The sequence below is a fragment of the Magnolia sinica genome, chromosome 5, assembly GCF_029962835.1.
Source record: "Magnolia sinica isolate HGM2019 chromosome 5, MsV1, whole genome shotgun sequence".
Lineage (NCBI taxonomy): Eukaryota > Viridiplantae > Streptophyta > Magnoliopsida > Magnoliales > Magnoliaceae > Magnolia > Magnolia sinica.
Window position 1 is genome coordinate 2,086,100 of NC_080577.1, and position 26,824 is coordinate 2,112,923.

Below are 26,824 nucleotides of genomic sequence, written 5' to 3' on the forward strand. Positions count from 1 at the left end.
ATCATTTCCATCCATCCAAGGCACACGTGCGTACATATACTTTAATCCAGACCGTCCAACGAGTGGCCAATAAGAGCCATCAGTTTTTGCCATCTATTATTGGCCGTTAATCCATTTCAAAGCGTAGGTTGACACGGGACGCGACTTCCATGTCACCGTGTTACGGGAATCCCATATAAACCCTAACCTCTGTGGGCCCACTGTAATGTCATTGTTAGATCCACTCCATCCATCTATTTCGTCAGCTCATTTTTTTGATAAAAAGTTAAAAACGAGGCAGATCCAAAGGTTAATTGTGCCACACCACCGTAAACAAGGTGGACGGGAAGGTCCACCACTGAAACTTCCCGAGCCACTTATATCCCATCGAACCCGTTCATAAGGTGATTCTAACCTGGATGAAGGGAAAAGGCAGACATGAGGCCGGTCCAAAACTTTCGTGAACCCAAAGAAGTTTTTTATGGTGGACGGTCAATCCCCACCGCTTCTTATCATGTGGCCCACTTAAGTTTTGGATGTGCCTGATTTTTTAGATCACGACCAAACATAGGCCGATGTACGGAGTGAATATAACACAGAAATCAAGGTGGGCCCCGCAGAGCTTAGGGTCATAGGTCATAACTCGGCTTCCTGTAAATCTACTCATTCAGGACCGACGTAAATACGAAGAGATCCTCTCTCTCTCTCTCTCTCTTTTCAAAGCAGTTCGCCATTAGAACGGGCTGAATCGATCTCTCCCTCTGTCTACATGGATTACGATTACAGGAACCGGGCAGCTCCGTACGACTCCCATGTGCCCATGTACAACAGACCAGCGACGGGTCCTACAAGCCACGCTCACGCCGCCTCCTTCTACCCAAGGGTCGGGCAATCAGGGCAGCCTGTGGGCCCTCCTCCCATCGGTCGGGCCCCATCTCTCCACCCTACCTCGTCATCGTCCTCCTGTAAGATTTTCCCCATCACTCTTTCCATTTTTTCCACGCCTGAATTCCTCAATCCGAGAATTCCATCTTTCAATTCCTCATGTGAACGAATCGTTTGGTTGGTCAATCTCAATATTCATTTGAAATGGCTTTGAAGATTCCGTTCTTAGGGTTTCTTATCTCGTTCTTTTAACTTGCTGGTGTAAATTTCATAAGAACTCTTATCTTCGTTCGATCGATAAGTAGGTAGATTTGAGAAACAGGGTAATTTCTAGTTACGTGAATTAAGTCATTTCTAATTCCTCATGTGGGGCCCACATGCGGAGATGGTTGGATAATTTGAGCTGCACATCGTCTGGGTGCTGGATTGGATATCCGGTGGTCCAACAATCATGCCGAAACTATGATCCTGATCATTGATTTATGGAATCGGATTGTGATCCACTGAAATTTCCTCTTCCATGGTCTGTGTTCTGCTATGCATATTGATGGTCCAAATCGTCATTTATGCATAAGTTTCTTACTGTGGCCCATTCATGGCAGCCCCATAACATGGATGGTCATGGTCATCAGACTATCTCTGCATGTGGTCCTGAATGGGGATTGGGGAGGCACATGTTGTTGATCCTGAGCTGCAACAGAAATGAACCTCTTTTTTCCTGTATCATTTAGGCTGAAAATCTGATTCGTGTAGTGCATTTTTGTGAACTTTTAATTGCGATTGATTTGCAAGTATAATTCTAATACTGTGGACGTAACTAAATTATAATTTCCTTAGGGCCTGTTTGGTAAACACCTAAAAATGAGTTCATCTCATTGAATTAATCGTAATTATGCATTGGAGATCATATTTCATTTTGGTAAAGATTCAAAATAATATTGATCACCAACAATCATGAAATCTAATACATAATTATGATTAACTAAAATGAGATGAGCATCTACCAAACAGGCCCTTAGTTTTGGATCACGCCTCCAAATTACAGTCACATTCCTTTCACATTGGACTCCAACGAAACACAACTCAAATATAAGGGCTACTTCCTCATAATGAGTATTGGGGAATGTATCTAGCTTTTGTTATTCCCTCTTTATTAAACTGAATGTTCACAATTCAATTCATTAGTGCATCCAAATGCAGTCATACTTTTTTGGATAAGGTTCTAAATCTTGACTACATGCGGGTAAGTTTAGAGGGGAAATAAGATACATGACAAGAATCACATGAATCGGTTTGCTAGTTGCAAGTTCATATCACCATTGATGTGATGCTTATAAAATTTTAAGGTACATCCTTCATATGATGAAGGTTATATATGCAGTTTTCACTGTCTCGTTCCAGATGTCCCTCAAATGGGAACAGGATATCTTCTTCAGGGTACATTTGGGTGTTTCCTGTTTTCCAATGTGGAATCCATGTTGTTGATATGGTAAATTTTTTATTTTTAATTTTTAATTCCTACACATTCTTAAGAGTGTCTGGCATTCGAATCTGTATGTCTCTACTTCTGGTTAATTATATCACAAAGCTGATCATCTAAATTTGTTCCACATTCTGAAAATTACAATTTTAATTATAAAATGTTAATTCTTTGAGAGAACTAAAATTTTATTAACAAAAAAGGGAGAAAGGAGCAGCAGGGGAAGGGCGGTAATGAGGAATAATAGCTCCCAATACAGATGAGAGCCAAAATTTCCAAGAAGACTCAAAACGGATCTAAAGGGACAATTTTAAAAAATCTTTTAAGGGCTTTGGCCGAAGTGATCCCATTCAATCTGGAAAGGGAAATTCCGATAAAATGTTAAATTCTTCAGTTTTTTTGAGCAATTTGCTGTAAAAGGAAAAACTTTGGACTTTAATTATGGAACTAATTTAAAAGCAAAGAACCCAGTTGTTTGGAATATGGTTGTCAGTACACAAGTTGCTGGCAAATTTTTATTTAACTTAAGAAATATTGATGAACTGACATGGTACCAACGGGAAACATTGTGACACAAATAAATTCACTGAAGTGGTATGGGTTCATGAAATGTACCATGAGGTAGCTACCCTAGTTTTTCCCCTCCCTATGTTTTGTAGCATGTGAGGATAAAATTTCTGTTATACATTGGGAGAGCTAGATTCCATGATTATTATTTTTTTGAAAGATGATATTTTATTGAAGGAGAACAAAGAAATTAAAGTGAGAATTCGATGTGTAAGCTCATTTTGTGTCAGTGCTGTTTGAGATGGATGATTAAAATACTAATGCGGACGTTCCCCCCTCTTTCTTAATTATTCCAAGTGAACATTGTGACATTGTGACACATGATGTGTTTTGACTAACTTTTGTGCAATCATTTTCTAGCTGATGTTTTCTTAATTAAATGGCTTAATATGCATTTTTTACACTTGCACTCTGTTCTTGATTATGAGTTGTTCCATAGAAAATTAAAGTTCATGCATTGTTTTGCAGCAGGATTGGGCATCAGGGTTGCAATAAAGCCAGAATACCGAATAACTTCTCCTGTAAGATTTGATGCCAGTTCCTTTAACTCTTTGTAAAAGGTTGTGCTTTGAGCCACTAAGAAATTAAAATGAACATTTTTTTTTGACCATTCGGAGAACTGTGATATGGAATGATGCATTTCAATCTTTTTTACGTAAGGATGATCCTGTGTTGCCTTTCTTATTTGGCAGCCTTCTCTGCTTTTATAACAGGAGAGCTACCTTAGCTGTTCTAGTGGATCCTTTATTTTAGCATAGGGATGGTGGAAGCTCTATAAGACAATAGCTTCGGGCTATTTTGAAGCTATGCTATATAGGAAGAGATAGCAGCGGCTGTATACTAGCTTTGCTTTTGCTACTAGCTCGTGCTAGTACTTTAGGAGAAATAGCTATATGATGATGAATCTATTTTTGAACTTGAGAAGTCCTTATATTCCTTGTTTCTCCCACGTATTAATATTTATCTTTGCTTTATTGGTGAGCCAAAAGACGCCAGTGATGGTCGCATCAGTAAACCTGTTATGATTTGTTTTATTTTTTATATCATTAGCTTTAGTGTCAGTTGTCTTGGACATAAATGTTTCTTGTACTGCCGTGAAGCAGGGAATATCTCTTATCCCAAGGTGCATAAAATGGTATTTTCAGGTTCTCATGAGCCTTGGGTTCCAGTTCCACTGGTACAATCATTATAAACTTTAGGTTTTTATTAGATTTATCTCTTAACATAAGTAGCTAGTGGAAAAATTCCTCGGCAAATAATTTTTGGGAGACAGAACCTCATTTAAAGAATTTGGGAAGGGTTTTAGCATAAAGAGAGGGTTTGTAGATAATTTGCTCAGGTGTGGGTGACCTGCTTCGCTTTCTATGACTAGAATTTTTTTTGATACTTTGGCAGAGTAAGATATTTGATACACAGGCACTGAGCAATTATACAAGTAGTAGATCATGAATGAAAATCAAACCCTTAAAATCATGGTCTTAGAATCAGATGTATCTTAAATAGAAAATTATATTGATTTCATTTCCTAACTAGCTGATTAGTCGATATTTAATGGATGGCATAATGAAAACATTCAATGGGCGAAATTCAACAAAGAAATGCTTATTAATCAAAGATTAGAAATGTCAAATCAATTTCAATTTTGGATACTTGACCTATCTAATGTGTTTCCAATAACTTGGATGGTTTTCTTAAGCTAATGTATGCCACATGAACAATTTCAGAGTTTCCGAGTATCAACCGTAAAGGTGATTTTAGTAAAATCTCTTATTTCAGTTCAATGCGAAGCGATGAGTATCATAGGATTTCCTATAAACATAAGTTTGTTTTATTGGAATAGAAACCAATCAATCAGTTCTACAATGAATTAATTAACAACTCCGAATAAACTAACTAAAATTACTAGTATTTTATTGAGTCAAGTTATTGGCAGATCCTATGATCCATATCCAAATCGAGAGACTATCCCATAGTATAAATACTCCTCGCCCTCTCTCCCACATTTTGCAAAGTGCAGACCACTTTGTCTCTTTCCACGTGCATCGCACTTGCCACATCCGCTAGTGTGGCATTAGTACAAGGGCCAAGGGTTCTGTTCACTATACAACACTTATATTTCTTTTACCAACGTAAGAAGAGAAGGAACAAATTCCGAAAAGAGGAAACCTCCAACAGCAACAGGCTAATGGTTAAGCTACAAGCCAACAACATTTACATGCCTGGGTTGTGCATTTTATGCACTCCGTAATTCCAGCTATCTCCAACATTTGGTTGGGTAGTGCAGTCACCGGTCAAATCAACTTCCAATAAGACAGAATCATTGGTGATCAGAGAGGTTTTCTGTGTTGTCTCTTCTAGTTTTTCTGGGGAAGTGATTATGCAATTCTCATCCTTTGGGAAACAGGTTGAGTCTGATCAATAGAAGTTATCTTTTATGAGATTTGGGTGTTGGCTTTGAGTCCAAACATTTTGTTTGCTTATGTCTGTAATCAAGGTAGGCATGACTGGTGATTAGCTATTTATATCTTTAGTCATACGTTTTGCCTTTATGCATCATTTTTCACTCTTTTATAAATTTAATTGTTTTAATATATATAAAAAATATTACTCTTTATGATTGAACTTGTTGGTATTTGGATCCCCATTATGTACTTTTCATAAGCCAACAGTTCTAGCACAACAAACCTGTGCTCTAGTGGTGTCGCTGCAGTAAATTATTGAGGATAATATTAGTTTCAATTTATAATTGCACAGTATTCACCTAACTTAGTCATATCGTGTATTTTATTCTATGGCAATGTTGTTAACTTAGCACAGAAGCCCCATATGGATTGTTGATTTACAGTCCCTGGGGATCAACAATCTCAACCATTTTCTGTAGTCCAGGTTATTTGCAGCAATGATGGAATGGCAGGCAACTGGAAACACCAGTAGACATCTCAACCATCCTTTGGTGCAGAGTATTTCTCCTTTTTCTCTTGTCTGGACACTTGGGGTACTGAGTACTGACTGCTGGACTGTGGTAATTGGTACCAGTTATTGAGGGCAAGGATTGAACAGCAACATGATTGCATTCAATTGGGGTGATTTCCTCATTTCCTTTATAGCTGTAGCTTGTAAGGGTCACTTCCGTAGCCTTACAATTTTACAGCCAGAACTAAGAAAATGAACAATCATTATATCTTTTCCTCTTTGTTGACTCAGAATCCCAATCTCTGACATTTCTGGCATCACTTCCTATCGTGACGTGGACGTGATGTTTGCTTCACTGCTTCTATGCTTCCCTGCCTGGTGAAACAACACAATGCACAGTACTGCCCTCCTGTTTCTCACAGTGAATGCACCCCCTTGGCAATCCATCCTCCCGGTGATATGAGGTCAATGCGGTTCTTCTGATAATTTCCCCAAAAGATTTTAAAATGGTTATAAGGCTTTAATGTACACTTGGAGCATAATTCTCAAATTTTAGTTTCCAGCGAATCTTTTTTCATTTGAAATTGTATCTTAATGCTTACAACTAGTTTCTCTTTTTGCTTGCTTGTTATTGTACTCAATAGCAATTGTGAATGAAGAATGCCACAAATATAAGCAGCTTTAGAGTTTGAGACAATTCTTCTTCATTTGAAATCATATGTTAAAAAGAAGCAGGTTACCTCGAATCAATGAACAAGTTGTCAGTTTGCTTGTTTCTTCTACTTTATAGCAATTGTAAATGTGTAACGCCACAAACATAAGCAGCTTTAGAGTGATGTTCACTTCTTGACCTTCAATTTGAACATTTCCGTGCAAATCCAGATCCTTGGATGTACACAAATGCTCTTCTTCTTTCTTTTTTTCCCCCCAGCCAGTGATGTATGTAAATGCTTGCAACTATTTCTTGTGGGTTTTTCTTTTTTTTATCGGAGTTTGTAGAGGGCATCATAGAAAAGATCTAATATATTGTCTGACCTGATCTGATTTTGTATGGTAAATGCCAACTTTTCAGCCTCAGCTGGCCCCACTGGTGGGTGATATCCCACGCAGCACATTTCAGTTTGATTTTGATTTTGAGCGAAAGATTCTGGCCGAGGCAGAGAAAGAGAGCCAGAACTGGAATAGAATTGCTGCTGCCATGGAAAGTCATTCATCTAAAACTGCAGAGACAACTTCTTCGTCGGTAGGATATTTCCCTCAACTTCTTCCATTTCCCACTTGCTAACTATTATTACAGTGCAGATACCAGTACTAATGATATGATGATCGATACCCTTGAATCTTGTCTATATACTATTGAGAAGGTTTTTGTTCATGGCCTGAGTTTCCAGCATATGTCATGCATAATTATGTCAAGAGTTTCATCATTATCAATATAAAAAAATGTAGGCTAGTAATGCCTTTTGTTTTAGCCTGTTAGCATTGAACTTAATTTTTACGGGAACATTGTGTAGTGTTGTCGAGTGTCAACTTGTGAAATAACATCTTTTTTAGCATTCTCATTGATATTTTTTTAATGTCAATGCATCAAGGCATCAAAAAGGAGGTGTCAGTGCATCAGTTCTATCCATTCCTTTAATCACCTGAAGTTTTTAGGTGGGATCTGGTCATTCATAAGCCCTAACTAGCAATTGGAGCACCTTTTTTTTTTTTTTTAATTGAGGGCAACGAATGTCCACCCTAAAGCAATGTTACATAATCTGTTTGCCTATGGTAACATTTATTAAACATTCTTCAGAGTATGTTAAGAGTTATTTTATACAAAATTGACAAAATGTTGAAGTGTAGATGGGATCCCAATTTTTTGAAGTGGATCGTTCATTTACCCAAAAAAAAAAAAAAAGGTGGATTATTCTATTATTATTCCTGTGGGTAACATTTCTTGCATTACAAATGGAGAAGACATTTGGATCTGGTTTTGCCCCTTTGAAATAGAAGGTTAAAGTGGATTTACTGGGATTAGTTCCTTGGGCTCCCTTTCCCAACCTAAGTGATTGCAGCCCTTTAACATGGTCTGCAATGATGTCATTCAAATTAAGATATTTATAGTTACATACCCATTATTTAGATGATAGCATGCTGTCCAATGTTTATCGATGGCTGCAACATTCTCCCAAAAATTCTCCAAGGTGATTCAAGCAAACTGATTATCCAATTAAGGAGATAACAATGGGCGGGTCATGTAATTCTTTATTTGACTTGTAGAATAGGGGTGCTATCTCAGATTCCTTAAATCTTTATCAATGCAATTTCATGTTTGTGCACCTTCTCATACATTCGTGCAAGCTATGTTTGTGCACCTTCTAGTATTGTTTCTTTTCCTCTTTCTTTTCTTTTCTTTTTTTCGTTTTGGATTTCTGTACGTTAAAAATCAATGATGGCACCCACTGTCAAACCACGTCTAATCTGCTGTCATTTTTGGTTGAAGGGCTCTGGCACGGATCCTTTGGTGAGTAAGTATGTTGCTTCAGGTCTTGGCCGAGAAGCCGTGTCCCTTGCTGTTGCAAACTATGGTGATAATCCAACTAAGGTAACATAGTACTTTTTCTTCCAAATTTTATTTATTTTAGAACTAGAGGCCAGTTTACTTCCTGTTCTGTGCCTACAACCATTGTCCCAATGAACAGTGGGATCCTCGTTTCCATCAGCATTATGAATTGATTTGTTTATCCATCTGTTTATACCAAGAGATACCTTATCAACCTTGTGAAACCATGAAGGTTATTTTTTGGAATTTTCCGTAACAATATATTTGATCCTTCTAATTTAAAAATGTTGATGTTAATTAGTGGCACAGTTGTGATATAAAAAGAACCCTAGTGCCTATTTCTGGTTGCTAATAGCAGCATACCAATTACATAAAGGTGCATTGAGGAATCCATGAAGTCCCATTGGGTGAAATGGCCATACATGCAAATGGCAATGCTTGCTATGTTCATGTACTTCAAGAAATGAGCTCAATTGCCATTTTTGGCTGGATTGATTAGAGAAGCCCAGCCCATCCAGTGTGAACTTGCATTCCATTTCCCCAAATGGGTGAAGTGACTATCATGTGGAATGTGCATTTGAGCCTCTTTCCCAACATACCCTAAAGAGATTGATTGACAAATTAGCAGACTGACTGACCAACTGGTTGGTTGTCAGTGGTTCAGTACACGTGTTGATCCATCATTTTGTCAATCACTAATAATCTCTTGCTTGCATGTGTAGAGCTCATGAATGCTTGATTAATACTTTTCAGGTTCAGGAGTTTGTGCGTGCTTACAATCTTCTTCGGGAGATGGGTTTCTCTTCAAAGAATGTTGCGGAAGTCTTGGCCATGTATGATAATGACACGGACAAAGCATTGGCGCATTTCCTTAACAGCTCATCGTAATCATTTTGAATGTTTTTCGTTGAGTGGTTTTTGTATAGTTCTGCGATGCTTTCCAGACAATCAGCTTTATGCATGTAGAAACAAAACTGTTGATGTTGGGCTATTGGATTGGTATTATTATTGTTTGGGGTGGTAAGATTTAAGTCCATAACGGACCTTTTTTAAATAGGTCCTAAGTCTAACCGGTTACACCCTAGGTTATGGTCAACCCAACGGATAGCTTCCAACCTATTAAGCCCTTGGGAAATCCAATCTGTCCAATAGGTTGGCCCCACCAGGAGGAACACCTTGTGCAAAAGTAGCTATCCACTTCTCAAGTGGACCACACTTGTATTTAGCTATTTATCAATGGTTATACACTGTTTCCAATGGTGTGGCCCACTTAATGAGTAGATAGGGCTATTTTTTGCTGTAGGTGATCCTACAAGCACTTAACTTGGAAGTTATCCACTGGGTGGACTGTAGCCTGTGGTCCAATCGGTTGGACTTGAGACCATCTCTTTAAATAAATTAGATGTCAGGATCCTTTTCACTAGCAAAATTTGTCGTGGTTTGCTTGTGTTTCCGGGCAGGTGCAAGCAAGTCTAGCCCGGTTGAACAATCTGCGGTGAACGTGATTGGCTCAAAAAATTTCCCTTGGGAAGCGTTCATAGAAAATTTCAATAAGTGCTCCCATTTGATTGAATTAATAGAAACTCTTTCATAGTCATGTGCTTCTCCTTTTTTTAAGGGTTGGGCACCTTAAAAGGGGATACATATGCATTTTGGTGTCTTGTCACCCTGAATCCCACAATTAGATAAACGGTGCAAATATTTGTGGGTGCTTAGCCAGCGCAGCCTGCCAGAGATCCAGACCTACCCCTGTTGAATGCGAGAGGCTTTGGGTTGCGTTTTACCAGGTTTCGGGAAGTTGGGCAAGGGCGTGGCCTTGTCCTGTACATTCGATTGTCCCTGTTTCTGGGCTCAATTTGTGAAAAATAGGCCCAATTTTTACCCATTCATCAACTGGGCCTTTTTGGCCAAGACCTGGGCCTGAATTAAGACCTGATATTCAAAGGCCTAAGCGGAGCCCAGATGAGGACTGATTTTGCTGAGCATAGGTTGGCCGGCCTGGTCCATCGCAAGCCAAAGGGTATACATTCAAGGAACTTTTGTGCGGTAGAACTATTTAAGAAGTGGGATGGGTTTTCCAGTAGAAGCATTGGATGGAGACCAGGTCTTCTAGCTCAGACGAGATGCAATGATGGACTTTGCAAGCAAACTCTCATGTGCACCAAATCAACAAATACTTGTGAATGGCGCCTGCACTATGGATCACAACCCAAATGCGTTCCGAGAAAGATGCAAATCCACCACACCTGGCGCTAAAATATGGATGCTCTTCTACAGCACCATCATTTCTTCTGGCATCCTCCATATTTCACTCCATAAACGAGTCATTAGAGCACATGTAAAATATAGATACTACGTTTACATATGAATACATTGTTGTTACCTCAAACCTGCTTTTAAGTGTGAATAGAGCCTCCCACCATTCATGGCCGGCAGACAAGACATCACAGGCTCTATTTATTGATGAGCAGGCACCAAGGTTTAGATCCACTCAGCAGAGTTCTTGTTTTACAGCTTGACAGTGAAAGGAGTTTCCCCCTTCATTCCCTTGATTTTTTCAAGGTGCCTAACCCACCCCGCCTGTGATACACACATCAGTTCTGGATGCGATTGAAAAAATCTCAAATTGATGAAGAGCGGTGATAACAGGGAACAGATTTTTTTTGAAGTCCTGGATAATGGGCACAACACATCCAAATCAATGAATAAGCCAGTTTTTCTCTTCTTTTTTTTTAGTCCTGGATAATGGGCACAACACGTCCAAATCAATGAGATTTTGTTACATGAATAATTCCTATGCTTGTAACTAGAAGAAAAAGAAGAAGAAGAAAGAAAAAAAAACTCTTCCTTTTTAGTTTGTTTTTGTGTAAGAATGGTCCAACAATAAAAGGAGAGGGATGCCACTCTGCAGCACAGATCCTGATGCCCTCCCCTTAAACTACATGAATTCTGCCGTTACCCGCATTTGGAGACCAAATGCTATCGATGTCCTGGTGACCCGTCGCTCAGAAACAGTGGTAGCTAATCTTCGAGGCAGAACAGGCGAGATTAAAAGGTCGCCATGATGAGATCTGATGTATGCTTTCAGTGTCCTGTCAAATGAACATTTTGAGGGAGACTAAAAAGAAAGCCCTCATAAGTTTCTATCTTGTGGGTCGTGAGATGGATCAAACAGCCGCACATATTGCACCTGAGATACAAGAGATAAAAGGTCAGGTCCAGCTCCTGCATCAAATGTTATTATTATGAACATTACTCCAAAATTACATTCAAATTTACCAGTAGTGTCCTTGTTTGTCTTTCTTCTCTTTAAAACCGAAAAATAATATGATTAGTAGTTACCAAAAAGAAAATTTGTAGAAGGAAAATGATAGGATTTAGTGATGGCTAATTTCTATTAGAGGAAAGGTTATAAATATTGGTACCAAAGGGACGCATTGGCCTGGCCTCCAATGACATGATGAGCATATCGGACACCCAGTATCAGCTTTTTCCTTTTTGTTTTCCTTTTCCTTTTTCTTTTTTTTTTGGCCCAAAAAGTTTTGGTTATTGAAAAATAGGAAAAAACGTAAAACACCAAAGTCTATAAATCTTCTGAGTTATAAATATGAATGGTGTATAAGACAATTCTTTGATAAGAATGATGCCAGCCAGCTTGACCGGCTGAAACTCAATCAAATAGACCCTAATCAAACATAAATTAAGCATCATTCGATGGATAGGGCTGTTACATTGAGACAAAACCAAAAAGGAAAACAGAAAAAGAAAAAAAGGTGTGATGGTTTTACCCTGCTTTCGACCTTTTTTGAAATGGTCCATTCTGTTTTGATTTGTCAAGTCTCACTCGGATGTTGTATTTTGATCTCCAAAATAAGCCTAGGACTAGTCTAAATCCAGTTTCTAAGCTTCCTCCATTAAAAAAATTATAAAAATAAAAAATAAAAAAAAATAAAAAAAAAAGCAGCCAGAGAGAGAGAGGAAGAAAGTGGAAAAATGAGTTATTTATTTATTTATTGGAGCGGGGACCTTTATGGCCATATCAACCACGTATCCGTGACATTATGGGTTCATATCAGTCCCCACTACATTCCTTCTTCTTCTTCTTTTTAACTGATTTACCCCCATATTGCGTAATGGGGACAGCCGTATGCAGTCAAATATGGCAACACTGTAACCAGATATTCAAAATCATGATTAGAGGCAACAAAGGACTGGTTGGAAGACATGCAATTTGGTTTTAATTACATGATCTGGAATTGTGGCCAATTAAAAAGATCTGGGTTTGTGGAATAGACACCTGAAGACCATGACGAGCAGCATAGCTTCCCCTCATCAATATGTTTGACATCGAGGCCAATAAACCATGATCCAACACTGACATCATCGTGGGCATATGTGCGAAGAATAGATCTGCCAAATCCAAAATAAGAGACATGGTTATATTTTATTTATTTTCTTTTGCTTCTGATTCTTTAAGGTTAGTAAACTGGGATTGAACCCATGACTCCCAAGATTGTGACACACACACACACACACACACACACACACACACAAGATTGTGACACACCTACCTGTTGATAGAGATAAATTGCGCTAAAGCCCTTGATATTACATATAATTCGCCAGAAGCATGACGGAAGTACCTACAAGAAAAAATACCGTTAGAACAAAGGGGAACAGGGAGAAAGGAAATTAAAGGAGAAGAATCAAATGGGAAAATAAGTAATATGTTAAATATAACACCACTAAGCATGTGCATTTACATTTAGCACAGGCGGAGTTCATGTATACATTTTTGCATGCATTTAAGCATGCCTCAATGTATATGCATGGAAAATTAATATGTCAGCTTGCATGAATGTTGAAATAAACAAAATACAGCATTACTCACGATTTCCCATCTCCGAATTTCCACCAGTCCGGTTCATACCATTTGTGCTTCCTGGAGAAGTCATAGCATGAAAAGTTTGTGAATATGGAAGACAGAAAATGAACCACCGTTCTTGAATAATTAGCAAAGAGTCAAAAGTTTCGATGAACTCACGGCTCTGAGAAAACTTCGCCTGATTTCATACACCCGATGTAAACACGAGGCTTGTCCCAATGAGTTGCAAGCATAGCTCCCAATGCATCTGTAGAGAAAATCAAGCATGGTTTCATATTCTTCTATACATGGTTCTATGTTCTTTCAAAATTTATCCATGTCTTTCTTATTAAAACATGACATATATACAAGTATCTCCAAATAATGGTCTACAAACATGCTATGGGCTTTCAATCTTATCCAACTTCAACTCAAAATCATAACATACAATAATGCAACTAGAATGGGTAGAAAGTTAACTGCAGAAATGGTTATATGTTCTTTCGGAATTTATCCATCTCTTTCTTATTAAAACATGACATATACACAAGTATCTCCAAATAATGGTCTACAAACATGATATGTGCTTTCAATCTTATCCAACTTCAACTCAAAATCATAACATACAATAATGCAACTAGAATGGGTAGAAAGTTAACTGCAGAAAATCTAAAAATTACATATCGAAATCAAGAGAGAGGGAGGGAGAGAGGGAGGGAGGGAGATTGGGTAAGATTTGAGTTGGTGATGGGCAGCTTTGTTAGACTTTGGGAAGATATGGGGAGTGGCGAGAAGATCCGCTGTACACAAGATTTGCATCGTTATATAGATTGGCTCCTTGAACCCAAGTATTAGTGGAATGCCACATGATAGGATTGGTGGTCGAATAGTTTTGTCCCCTTCCATTAGGAGACGCCTTACAAAGGAAGAAAGATGATTCGATCAATCATGAGAAGACAAAAAGATCGCTCAAGAGAGGTGGGATCAAAGGAGCTGGAAAATAGCCAAGAATGGATGTCTCTATTAAAACATTTTACAATCATTTGTGGGTCTTAGGGAGAACAGTGGCAATTTTGGGTTCCCTCAGCTTTGGCTTTGGAAAGTAAAAGCCCTTCCTCGAGTGATTGCATTCTCATGGCTAGAGGGATAGGCCAAGGTCCTAACTGTCAACCATCTTCACAAGAGACGAAACTATTTTCAATTGATGTTGTATGTGCTCAAGGGAAGGTGAAAATGCGGACTACTTGTCCATTCATTGTGCATTCTCTTTGGCGGTTTGGGCTTGGTGCACTTTGAAGTTTGGTATCATTTGGTGTTATAGAAGAATCTCTTTCCTTTTAGGTTTGATTATGTTAGCTCTTGTTCCAAGCTGGGACTCATTAGGATGCTCCAGCTTGAAGTGGAGTGTTGAAAGGTTGATGGATGAATAAGGTCCATTGGGCCCAATTCCATGTAATAAGGGCCATAGGCCCCATTCATGTTTTTACTATTATATATAAGAGAGGAGGGCTAAGGTTTCAATATACCCTAAGTATATCATGTTCTTGCTATCTCTCCTCTCTCTCTCTCATTATTTCTCTCTTCCATCTTTTGCCTCCTTTCTTCTTCTTCTCATTGTAGCTTCTCATGGGCCCTCAAGATTAGCACAATGTAGCCATTTAACGATTTGGAGTGTGCCAACATCCAAGTCTTCTCTCCTCTTGGCCTGGAGAGGAGCGCCCCTCAAAGCAAGGTCAAGAAGTTGTGGAATGTCAACTGCTTAGGTATTCTTTGGGTGATTTGGAAAGAAAGGAATGATCGCTCCTTCTCTAATTGTTCAAAGTTGGTTCATGTTATGCTGGATTAAAGGAATTTGCTCGGTATTCTCATCTAGAAAAATAGAGGTGGAGAGGAACCCTTGGTAAGGTTTGGGGCTGCACTGCAGTTAGTCTCCATTGCATGTGACAAAACCATCCGAGTGTACTTTCCTTTGTCATATTACCTATTGGTGCTACCCTTCCCTTTAGTACAGTCATTTCTACTCTATTCAGTGTTTTAAATAGTGATGACGTGTTTGCATAATGCTCAACCCTCTACAGCGTGTAGCAGCTACATGATACTTCTATTTTTTAATTTAAAAATAGAAAAAAAAAATGATAAATAGTAAGGAAAAAAGGAAAAACATAAAAATGCCTAAAAGATTAATCATTTTTTTTTCAAGTATAAGCATGTTCAAGCAAGTTATTAATTATCATTTATCAAAAGTCAATCCACATATATAAACCAAATCAAATAATTATCACATCAACAACTTTCTAAGCAAATCACCTTAATTAATAATGTATAATTGAAACCACAAGTCACCAATATGAAGAGAAATAAAAATCCCATCAGTTAAAAAGTATAATACAAGTGTCACGTTCTTCAACATTAGATACAAAGAAAACATTAAAAATAATAATAAATAAATAAATACATTGTAGCATACACTACATGTTATGTGGCTGTAGCATACACTGACCCGCACAGTGTACACTACAAAGGATTTATGCTATTTAGTACGCTACATGCTACGAGTGCTATTTGAAACACTAATTCTATTCTTCCTCGTCTTGCCACACATCCATCAAAATGTCCTCATTTCAGCTAAACTCATCCTATAACATATTGTTCCTTAGCAACCCCAACATTGCATGGCTGATCTCTTAGAAAGGCCAAAATGTCTTTACAAGAGAGAGAGAGAGAGAGAGAGAGTAAATTATGTTAAATAATGCTAGACCGAGTTATTTGGTCAACAAATTGTGTCAAAGTTCACCCATGTATGATTAGTTCTCACCAGTTCCGATTGCACCATGTATGTTCTGACATGAGCAAAACAGGTAATTTTCAACTCAACTGCAGAGTTTATGAACCTTGAAATAAATAAATATTAACAAATAACTATGCAACAGAAATACTGTAAAAATAAATAAATAAAACAATTTAACATGTAAAGTAGTGTTTGGCACTGCTTGTGGAGTCAAAAGTGTCACACCTCACAGGTCTTATGCACCATTTTTTTCCATGAGTGATAAATAGCTTCAGTTCGAAGAATCAATTCAAATTTTACTAAATTATCCATCATTTCATCTTCCATCTAATCCATGAGGGTCACTGACCTATATTAACATAGACATCATCATTAACCTTAGCATAAAACTCAGCATCCCAGGTATCTGCAGCATGGACAAAGAACAATTTTGACTTTTTGGGAATCTCCTCAGATGCCTCAACATGATCTTCCTGTCAAGAAACAGGGAAAGTACGATTAATTTTCTGTCAGAGATGCAGAAACCACGAGCAAGCACTCTTAAATCATACAGATTAACCTCTGAAATGGCATTCAAGATTTCATTAATTCACAAGTTGTGGATAGAAATTTTTTAGTTCACAACTTGAGCAGTTACAGAACAACATGTTCATAGGATGAGTGCAGTTGAGATGAGGATGTTGAGATGGATGAGTGGCAAGACAAGGCAGTATAGAATTAGAAATAAATGCATTAGAGCGAACTTAGGAGCAGGGACAATAGGTAATAAGATAGGGAAAGTAGATGGTTTCATCATGTGCAACGGAGGCTAAGAACTGCGCTGGTCAGGAGTGATTTGGTGCAAGTTGAAGGCTTTAAAAGGGTAAGGGGAAGTCGAATGGACATGGGTGGAGGTAGTAAAAGAAGATTTGATGACCTATGGTCTAACTAAAATTTTGGCACTTGATAGAGTGGAATGGGGGGAACAAGATTCATGTAGCCGACTCCAATTAGTTGGGAATTGGGATAAGGGTTAGATGATGATGATGATGACGACATAGAAATGTTTTAACAATCGAGCAGAGGTTATGTTGCAGTGCACAACAGTAGATGATTATCATCTACCTAATTATGTCAATGAACACATAGATCTCTGAATCCAACTGATTCTACAACCTAAGAGTTTAGCATGTTTAAGTAGCAGTTACATGCTTAGTTTTAACACAACTGAAAGTCACCAAGAACCACCAAATACTCTTAGGCAAATATAACTAAGTGAATTTGCAGCATACAATAGAAGAAAATAGTTGCTCCACTGAACGACAAGCTGAGGGCGTGTTTGGTCCATGGAATAAAATGGTATTGAATTGTATTAGATGGGATTAACATCATTATTGTACAATGATTGTATGTCTGGAAATATCATGGTATTTTAGCAATCCAATCCCATGTTTGGGATAAAATTCTTGCTACATGAAAACACTGGATTAAGCAAAATCCTGTTTGGTGGACCATGGAATTGTAATCAACGGACCAAATTCACAACGGATGTCGTTCACTTGGACACATATATAACCAGAATGTCATGTGTAAATGGTGTATGTGGATGGACGGCATTGATAAATGCATGCATCAATGTGGAGCCCACGTGTAGTGGATTTCAAAATCCACGGAAATCCCGCATGGACCAAATGCAATTCCATCCCACCTAATCCCAACCTTTCTCATCCTCCCCAAATGCCAGATGGAATTCACACGGGACCAAATGCAATTCTATCCCACCTAATCCCATGTAATACCCTGCGCCAAACGCCCCCTAAAGATGTACTTCAAGGAGCAGTTGAACCTACCAGAATAACAAAGTCATTTGTCTGTCTGTTTTCATTGTCAACAGCCCTGTCCAGGCTATCTCCCCGATTCACACTGCATGTAAATATTGGCCAAAAAATTAAACAAAAAATTACAAGACAATCAGTGAGAATATATTTAATAACGGAAAAGAAATTGAGACCTTCTTCCGATGATAAATCGTATAACGATGCCCTTTTCTTCTTCCAATTTTTTCAGTGCTTGACCTGCATAGAGTAAAACATGCTACAGGTTTAGTATTATTGCAGTTAAACTCCTATTTTTATAGGTGCCACAATCTCGCAAAATGAATGACTACTAAAATATGCTTGACCTGAAGAGAGTAAAACATCATACAGCTTTAGTGCCTGTTGAAATTAACCACTAATTTTCACTCTTTGCAGGCATTGCAATTATTTCACTGGACCATTCAATGACTGGGTACCCTGTATCTGCATGCCTTATGATACAGAAACGAAAAATATTTTTAGAACATGATTGGTGGCCCGTTTCCAACACTTTTAGGGAGTACAAAATTGATTAACAATAAACAATTCAGGGAACTATTTATTAAGGGCCCATTGGTGTTGCTTATTTAAAGTCTAAAACATTTTGGGCATCTTTTTATTCTCGAAATCACTCTAGTGACTGATGTGTTTGGTTAGCACCTACCATAATTGCATATTAAACAATTCTTCAACGCCATTGAGATGTTTCTTAGTTGTGTTTTGCGCTAAATGGGAGGAAGGTCAAGAGTGCAGGGACGAAACATGTCTCATAGATCCGTGCGTACGACACATGAATCAAAGATCTCGGCCATTCATCAGGTAAGGAACAATGTGAAGACGTCATGTGCTAGAAATCGAGGTAGCACATTCATCAAGTGAGCCACACATGTACATTTGATATCAACTGGAACTTTTCTCTGATTTCCCTTTTTCTACTAGAAATTTGACCCACCGATCAGCTAACCAACATTGTTTTTGGCCCATTGCATGTTCACGGTGTACCTTACTGATGAATGGCTCAAATCTATAACAAGGTGTCCTGTCCGCCCAAGTCTCTGACACATGTTCTGCACCCTCACCTGAGGTGCCACTCCTCAGAACCTATTGTAGGAAGCACAGGCAAAACACGAGTTATATGGGGGCCCACCTTGATGTTCGTGTGACACCTACTCTGTCCATCTGTTGCACCACTTCATGTTCACTGTACATACATGAAAACAAATCAGCTTGATTCAAAACACAGGTGGGTTACACCACTAGAACGATGTAGAACCACGGCTAGAATCTAAATTCACTCGTTGTGGCCCACCTGAATTTTGTATCAGGCTAATTTTGTGGACGCCTCTTCATCCAGGTGGAGAAGCAAACGCCTTAAAAGCAGAATGGAATAAGTCTACTACACCTGGATGCTTCAAGACATGTAAGCTATCCATTTCATTTCCTGCTCAGTATTGCAATTTGTGTAGAATCCTAATCAGGCTGTGTCTGGGTATGGTAGGCAGAAACTATAACTATGTACATGCATCAAAGCATGACAACAAAGTGATGGTGATGGTTCAGTTCGGGAAGCTTGCATCTAAAAGGATATTCATCTGTGCTTTGACCACTCATCGGGGTTGAAGATTAACCTCTCCAAAAGCAGTAGGTGATCCTATCGGCAATGTTAGTGAAGGATCAGCGGTCCATTGCAGCATAGCTTCATTTCTGATCAATCGATTTAGGAATTCTGCTCTCGGTAGGGAATCTTGGTATCAACATTTGTAATTCATTCAGTTATTGAGAGGTGCAGAAGGAAGGTTAATAATTGAGGCTGTTCTTGCCAATGTGCCCATTTATCTCATGCCCATGCTTAAATGTCCAGCAGAACTAGAAGCTTAACTCAAATCTATTCAGAAAAAGTTTTTGTTGATTGGGAAGATTCACACAAGTATCTTGTCACTTGGAAAGATGGTTGCAAACCTTTGAATATGGTGTGATTGAAATTAGACAAATTAGTAAGGTGAATGAAGATTTGCACTTAAAATGGAGGATTGGAAATGGGGAGGGCTCAATTCTCAGAAAAATCCTCATGGCAAATTATGATGAGTCTGAGAATGGGAGGGATGCAAATTGCACCACTAAGTCAACAGGATCTGCTATTAGGTGTGCCACTTCCTTGGTTTATGACAGGTTCTCCAGCAACATCAGATACATAATGGGAAATGGGGAATCTATGCATTTTTGGGAAGTTATATGGTATTCAGACATTCCTTTAAGAAGGAAATTTGATCTGTCATATGTTGTTCTCCCAACAAAGGGGCAACAGTGTGATGCAGGACAATTAACCACTTGCTCTAAAAGCTCGAACTGTTAGAGTATGGCGAATTAATCCCTTTATCTCATAGCCTAGGCCCCACATCTCATGGGTTTAGGACCTCAGCCGAACCCCCTTTGTGGGCCCCAAATCACATGGGCCGCCTAACCCGAGTGTGTCCCTGCATCCCACTGGCTACCCCACTCAAGCCCAGTGTGAAATGCGCATTAATCACCCTTGGTGAGGAGTCTCGAACACGAGACCTCCCCCGTGGCACCCAAATCACATGAGTCACCCACCCCGAGTGTGCCCCTACATCCCACAGGCAACCCCACCTGAGCCCAGTGTGAAAATGCCCCTACATTAATCACCCCCGGTGAGGAGTCTCGAACATGAGACATCCCCCTCTGATACCAATTTGATGCAAGACAATTAACCACTTACTCTAAAAGCTCGAGCTGTTAAAGTATGGCGAATTAATCCATTTATCTCATAGCCCAGGCCCCACATCTCATGGGTTTAAGACCTCAGTCGAAGCCCCTTCATGGGCCCCAAATCACATGGGCCGCCCATCCCGAGTGTGTCCCCGCATCCCACGGGCTACCCCACTCGAGCCCGGTGTGAAATGCGCATTAATCACCCCTGGTGAGGAGTCTCGAACACGAGACCTTCCTCGTGGGCCCCAAATCACATGGGTCACCCACCCCGAGTGTGCCCCTGCATCCCACGGGCGACCCCACTCGAGCCCAATGTAAAAATGCCCCTGCATTACAGTGAGTTGCTTTTTGGCAGCGCATTGGTTAAAACCGTTATGGTGCTATGTATTTAGAAGAAACCTTAGAGACAGCCAGATGAAATGTTGTCCCAGATGCTCTCTTTCAGAAGAGATTTATATTCCTAACTGTGGGGTAGACAAATGCATTTAGAGCCTTGAAGCTGATTGAGAATTTAAAGTTGTCTCCTGTTTTAAATTGTTCCAAGATTCTAGGCAAGGTTCAGAAGCTTTTTCCAAGATTAGGTTTACCACTATTCCACCGAAGGTTAATGTGTTTTGCTGGACTGAATCTTTGAATAAGACAAAGACACTCAATCACATCAAAAACGGTTGTTCTCCCCTCTCAACAGATGTATTTTATGCTAAGATGCGGAACAAGTGGTGAATCATGTGCTGCTCTATTGTCCATTTGCTTGGTCAGTTTGGTCCTCTTTTTCTTTTTCTTTTTCCCTTTTTTTTTTTTGAAATTGGAATAATGAGGTCATCCCAGCATCTGTTAGGCAAACTGAAGAAGGCTAGTGGACTGAAGCAATGAGTTATACAGGTCTTTTTCTATGGAAGATGGCTCTTCGATGACTTTTTAGTGGTTGTGACTAGAGAGAAATCATCATTGTCAAAGACTTATGCTAACTAATTGGGATCAGCTACACAAATCCTATTCGGCCATTCTACTCTATCACAGACCATATCCTCAATTAAAACATAGGTCATCATGTCTTTTCTCACTACCTCCACTCATGTCATTTTGGGCCTTCCCCTTGCCCTTTAGAACCTTCAACTTGAACCAACTCACTCGTTATAACTGGTGTAGTTCTTGGTCTCTATTGCACATGACCAAACCATCTAAGTCTACTTCCCGCATCTTATTACCTATTGGTGCTACTCCTATGTTCCTTCGAATAAGTTAATTTCTAACTATATCCTTCCTCGTTTGGCCACTCATCCATCTCAACATTCTCATTTCAGATATGTTCACCCTATAAGCATGTTGTTCCTTAACTGCCCAACATTTCGTCCCATAAAGCATGGCTGGCTTATAGCTATCCTACAAAATTTCCCTTTTAATTTGTTGTGATCAACAAAAAGATTTTTTTTAGCTAATTACAGATTGGAACAAAGCAAATGTTAACTAGGATGAGATTATTCTTTGAATAGACAATTTCAAGGCTAAAAGAACAATGGCGAAGCCCCCCGAGGGTTTTTATTTGATGGATTTTGACCGATGCTCCTTAGAGATCCTAGCCAAGCCAGTAGCAATGGAACCATAGTTTGCAAGCCAAGTGAGTTGACTCAGGACTTGGCCAAGTCAACCTAGCCCAGGCACTAACCTGGTCACTAGCTCGTGTAATATTCGGTGAGGAAAGAAGGGTAATTGATTAGGGCATTCAAGCACCTGCACGAGAGGAGCATTGAGGCCCCAGCCCCCGCTTTATTATGGATGGATGATCATAACATGGGATCGCAATTCGCATCCCAGTATATATGTGGGCATCATAGCTTGAAGTCACAGGAAACAGATTTATAACCAGGTAATCTCATGCTGAAATGAACTGCAGAAGCAGAATTCAAGAGAATAAAAGTTCAAACAGAGTTTTCTTTTCTTTTCAATGGTGACAAAAGGAAAAATGGTTTTTTTTTTCAATGGTAAATTCGTACAGAAAAGCTCCACATCCTTAAGAAGAAACAAACCCAATAGGACAACATTTTCTGTTATAAATGGTTGGACACCCATGGCAATCCAATTTAAAATTTGACAAATTCAAATGCCAATGTTAGTGAGAGAATTTACCATGTTTTTCCAAGGAGACTAATTTCCATAAGGAAATAAATTCACGAAGGCGATGTTATTCTACCTGTTGGCAGCCATGACTTCCGGATTGCATCCCTATTATTCTTGCGACCAAACTCAGTAACAATTCCTATGACAGCCAACAGCCTTTTTTTAGAATGAGTCACATTAGTCTCTGACAAGTACTTTGAAACAAAGCCTTCATGTCTAGCCGCAGCCAGCTCCATCTCAAGTGCTGATAATTTCTTTTGCTGCTCCCTAGAGAAAACATGCCATACTCGAAACTCCTCAGAAAGTTCACGAAATGAAATATAATATAAGGCTTAAAATATTGGAATTTACAGTATTGCATTATGATAAATTCATCAGATGATACAACACAAATGTCCATGCCGCAACATGGGAACATAAAGAAGCATAATGTACTGGTTAGTATCATCGATACGTTCCAAGATCAACAAACGGTATCAAAATGCAGCGTCTATGCTCCTCCCAACATAATTTTAAAGGAGTTAAATGTCATAACCAAGGTCAATAAAATTAGGAGGTAGCACATTGTAAACGCAGCATCAATACATCCGAACGATAGTTTGAACCTCGATATAATCCAAACAACATACAGTTCTGCCCAGTCGCAATTGCACCAAAGTACCCAGATGGGAAAAGGTGGAGGGTTGGTGTCACGTAGGCAGCCTGTCATTGAACTTTCCCCAAGCAATCATGAGAATTAAGCTGACCCCAAATAGGGGGGACAAGGCTATGATGATGGTATAATCCCAACCAACCAACAGAAACGATAGCTGTAATCCGCTTACCTGCAAGCTATGATTTTCAATGTGTCATCAACTGATATAGCTGACTGCCCCTGAAAAATCGGATATGCCTCTCAAAATATGATGAAGAAGAAAATACAGGAATGAGGTGTTGTACGGTGCACAGCCCAGCAATCCAGACCATACCATCTGGTGGGCTCCAAAAGGGATGGGCCTCCCCACAAAAATCCACGCCATTCGATGATCTTAATTGTCCAAATGGCATCCTGAAATCAGACATTTCAATTTCTAGGTTTTGTCGTAAACCTAATTGGTTACTTCCAATTGCGTAAATCAATAGTTTAAACTACACTCAAAGGTAGGGCATTTCCCATTGATGTAAGATTAACTTCTGTACCAGAAACAATGGTATCTCCAATTATAGCCCCTCTGGGGGGTAAAATTTGAAAATCATTCCGCTAGGTGATGGATCACAATTGGCTACAACCCATCCAGAATGTAGCCCCACAGATGGAGTGGTTAGATCGTGCAAAGGTGGGACCTTCCTGAACAGTTCCTGACATTGTTATATTCCCTCCTATTTCCAACACAAAACTACCATCAAGGAAAGAAAAAAATAAATAAATAAAAATTGTATAATAACTATAAATAAATAAATATTATTCAAAAAGAAGTATTGCCGAGTGGATTTCATGAGAATAGTCCTACAAATATTTAAATTTTCAAATAAAATTTAAAAAATAAAAGAAACTTTACCTGACCAGTTCTCCTATCGAGCTCTTTAATGAGATAAACCCTGTTTTCTGCATCCTGCCAAAGCCTAACCCCAAAATAATGGAAATACAAATTTAAAAAATAGATTAGAATTTCGTCATATCAAATCAAAACCTGGAAAATCCTTCTCATTTCTAATCCATCGAATTCCGAATTTGCCATCAGAGATCTTGAAAGGGAGAGGGAAAAAAAAAACCTAGAACGAGAAGAAACGGGAGGGAAGGAAATCTAACCGTCCAGCAACGTATATAGAAGCCATTGTCGCGATCATGGAGAGCATCAGAGTCGAAATTCTAGACCGGAAAGCTAGACCGGAGAGCCGGTTGTTCGATCCCCGGCTCTGCATTTTCTCTCGATCGGAAGACGAAAAAAAAAAAACCCGATATTCAGACCGTCATTTTCCACAAATCTCGATCCAAGAGATCGGATTTCTCGAATCAGATCGCTCAAAAGGAAGAGGAGAGAGCGAGAGAGAAGGTGGAGGTTTGGTCGAGGAGATCGACGTTCTAACCAATCTCTGGGCGTTGTCTTTTGGGCTGTGGTTACAAGGAAGTGTAACAGATTTCTCACAAACGAGGAGGAAATGGAGCCTGCTTGTCTCTGTCGCGACTTAGACTCCACCGTGTGTCGCGGCCCACTGGGGCGCACATGCTGATCGTTTCGATTATACCAACCGTCCATCTTGTCGATCTACACTGTCGGACACGGTAAGTAACTTAGGCTGAAGAGATGATTGTGACCATTACTGTCTGTAGATGAATTTAGAACAATGTAAGAAGATTTTCAGTGGCTGGCATTCGGCTCTTAAAAATCAAAGGTTAAGATCCCCACCGAAGTGCATTATGGGATAGTAGTTTGTTTGCGGTAGTAAAGAGAATATGGACGGCTCAAATAGTCGGACCATCTCAGTAAGTGGGCCCGGTGCGTGGCGCAACATGAATCCTGAGTTGCGACGAAGGCAAAACGAACTTGAAGTAATCGTATAGATGCGCGAACAGCGCCATGGTACTGAAAATTATTTATTTTGGAACATTTATGAGTTACGACCAAGACCTTCTTGCTAGGGCTGTCAACGGGCCCTCCTTGTTGCACTTGAAAGCGGGTTACGTCCTGCACGGGCCAGGACGATAATCCGTCCAAGCAGGGCTATGTGGGGCTCACCGTGATGTATGGGTTTTATCTATGTTGTCCATCCATTTTTTCAAATCATTTTAGGACAGTAACCCAAAATTGAGGTAGATCCAAGTCTCAAGTGGACCACACAGCAGGGATTGAATTCCCACCGTTAAAATCTTCTTATGAGTGGTAGAATTTTTGGATCAATCTATTATTTGTATTTCCCCTTCATCAAGGTATATATGACCTTATGAACAGGTTGGATGGCAAATAAACATCATGGTGGCCCGTAGAAAGGTTTTAATGATGAGTTTCATTATTGCAGTTGCTTCCTATAGTGCGGTCCACTTGAGCATTGGACTGCCTAAATTTTAGAATCATACTCCAAAATGCTCTGAAAAAATGATAGACGGTGTGAATAAAACCCATACATCAGGTTGGGTTCACTTGGTTGGCTGATTGAGTAAGGAAATTTAAGTGGAAAATCAGAATTTTTTGAATTTTTGGATCAGGTTGGTGCGGTTTAGGTCGGTCCTAGGCCAACCAATTGTTCATGGCTTGCGCTTGGGCTAAGCATCGGGTCTTAAATGTTGGATCGGGCCCATGCCAGGTCAAACCTGGCCCACTGCGAACTTCTGGCCTATCATACTATTCTTGGGGAAGATAACTTGTCACACTTGGGCAAGTGTGACAGTTCACCACCGTTTTTTAAATGGTGGAGACTCATATTTGTACAGAATCCATACCATCCATGGCGGAGAATTTTTCTCTCTAAAAAAGATCGTACAATGCTTTGTCCGGCTTCCATGTGAAATATAATCACGTAATTGTGTTGTGATTTAAAAAAATATATCAAAGGTTTTTGATGTATTTGATGTGAGTTAGTTCACATCAAATACACTCCTCCCAACTATACCAATTACCACCTGTTTAGTACATGAAATTCTGATGGTTACAAACTAGGTGAGGTCTGCCATAATGTTTGTGAGGAACCCTACCAGTCCATCCGTTTTGACCGCTCATGTTAGGACACGAGCATGTCCAAAACGAAAGTCAGCCATACTGAAAAAAGTGGGGAGGCCAGATACTTTCCGACGGTCCACTGTGATATTTATATACCATCCAATCTATCATTCCAACTGAAATGAACAGAAAACACAAATATTAGTCTAATTCAAAACTTTTGTAATTCCATGAATGTTTCATGGTGGGCGTTCAATTTATATTGGCTTTTTTTTTTTTTAGGTCGTGTGGCTCACTTGAGTTTTGGATAGGCTTTATTTTTAGGCTCGTGTCCTAACATAAGGTGGGAAAATGAACGGATGAGATGGATTTCTCACAAATATCATGTGGGCCCGACCTAGTTTTCCAAACAAAACCAAGATAATTTCCCAATGAGAAAAAGTCATGACTTCAAGCTTCCCTCCTCATCATCACGGTGATGC

General features: G+C 39.3%; 2 protein-coding genes across 3 annotated transcripts; one reads left to right on the forward strand and one right to left on the reverse strand.

Annotated features, from left to right (window-relative positions):
* Positions 1–643: 643 nt before the first annotated feature.
* On the forward strand, positions 644–9,396 carry LOC131245083 (uncharacterized). Its single transcript, XM_058244295.1, has 5 exons — positions 644–944; positions 3,380–3,432; positions 6,897–7,067; positions 8,313–8,414; positions 9,126–9,396. The coding sequence occupies exons 1-5, from the start codon at positions 749–751 to the stop codon at positions 9,258–9,260; spliced, it is 657 nt and encodes a 218-aa protein (XP_058100278.1). The 5' UTR covers positions 644–748; the 3' UTR covers positions 9,261–9,396.
* A 1,674-nt stretch (positions 9,397–11,070) lies between these two features.
* On the reverse strand, positions 11,071–24,829 carry LOC131245084 (hydroxyproline O-galactosyltransferase HPGT1). Of its 2 annotated transcripts, XM_058244296.1 has the most exons (12): positions 24,497–24,829; positions 24,246–24,309; positions 23,532–23,581; positions 22,781–22,974; positions 18,015–18,078; positions 17,854–17,926; positions 16,374–16,497; positions 13,417–13,504; positions 13,264–13,314; positions 12,944–13,015; positions 12,670–12,782; positions 11,071–11,562 (listed from the first exon to the last, which is right to left on the reverse strand). In XM_058244296.1, the coding sequence occupies exons 1-12, from the start codon at positions 24,607–24,609 to the stop codon at positions 11,540–11,542; spliced, it is 1,029 nt and encodes a 342-aa protein (XP_058100279.1). In that variant the 5' UTR covers positions 24,610–24,829; the 3' UTR covers positions 11,071–11,539. The 2 variants fall into 2 exon arrangements, with proteins under 2 accessions (XP_058100279.1, XP_058100280.1); XM_058244297.1 differs by lacking the exon at positions 23,532–23,581.
* Between the last annotated feature and the right edge of the window lie 1,995 nt (positions 24,830–26,824).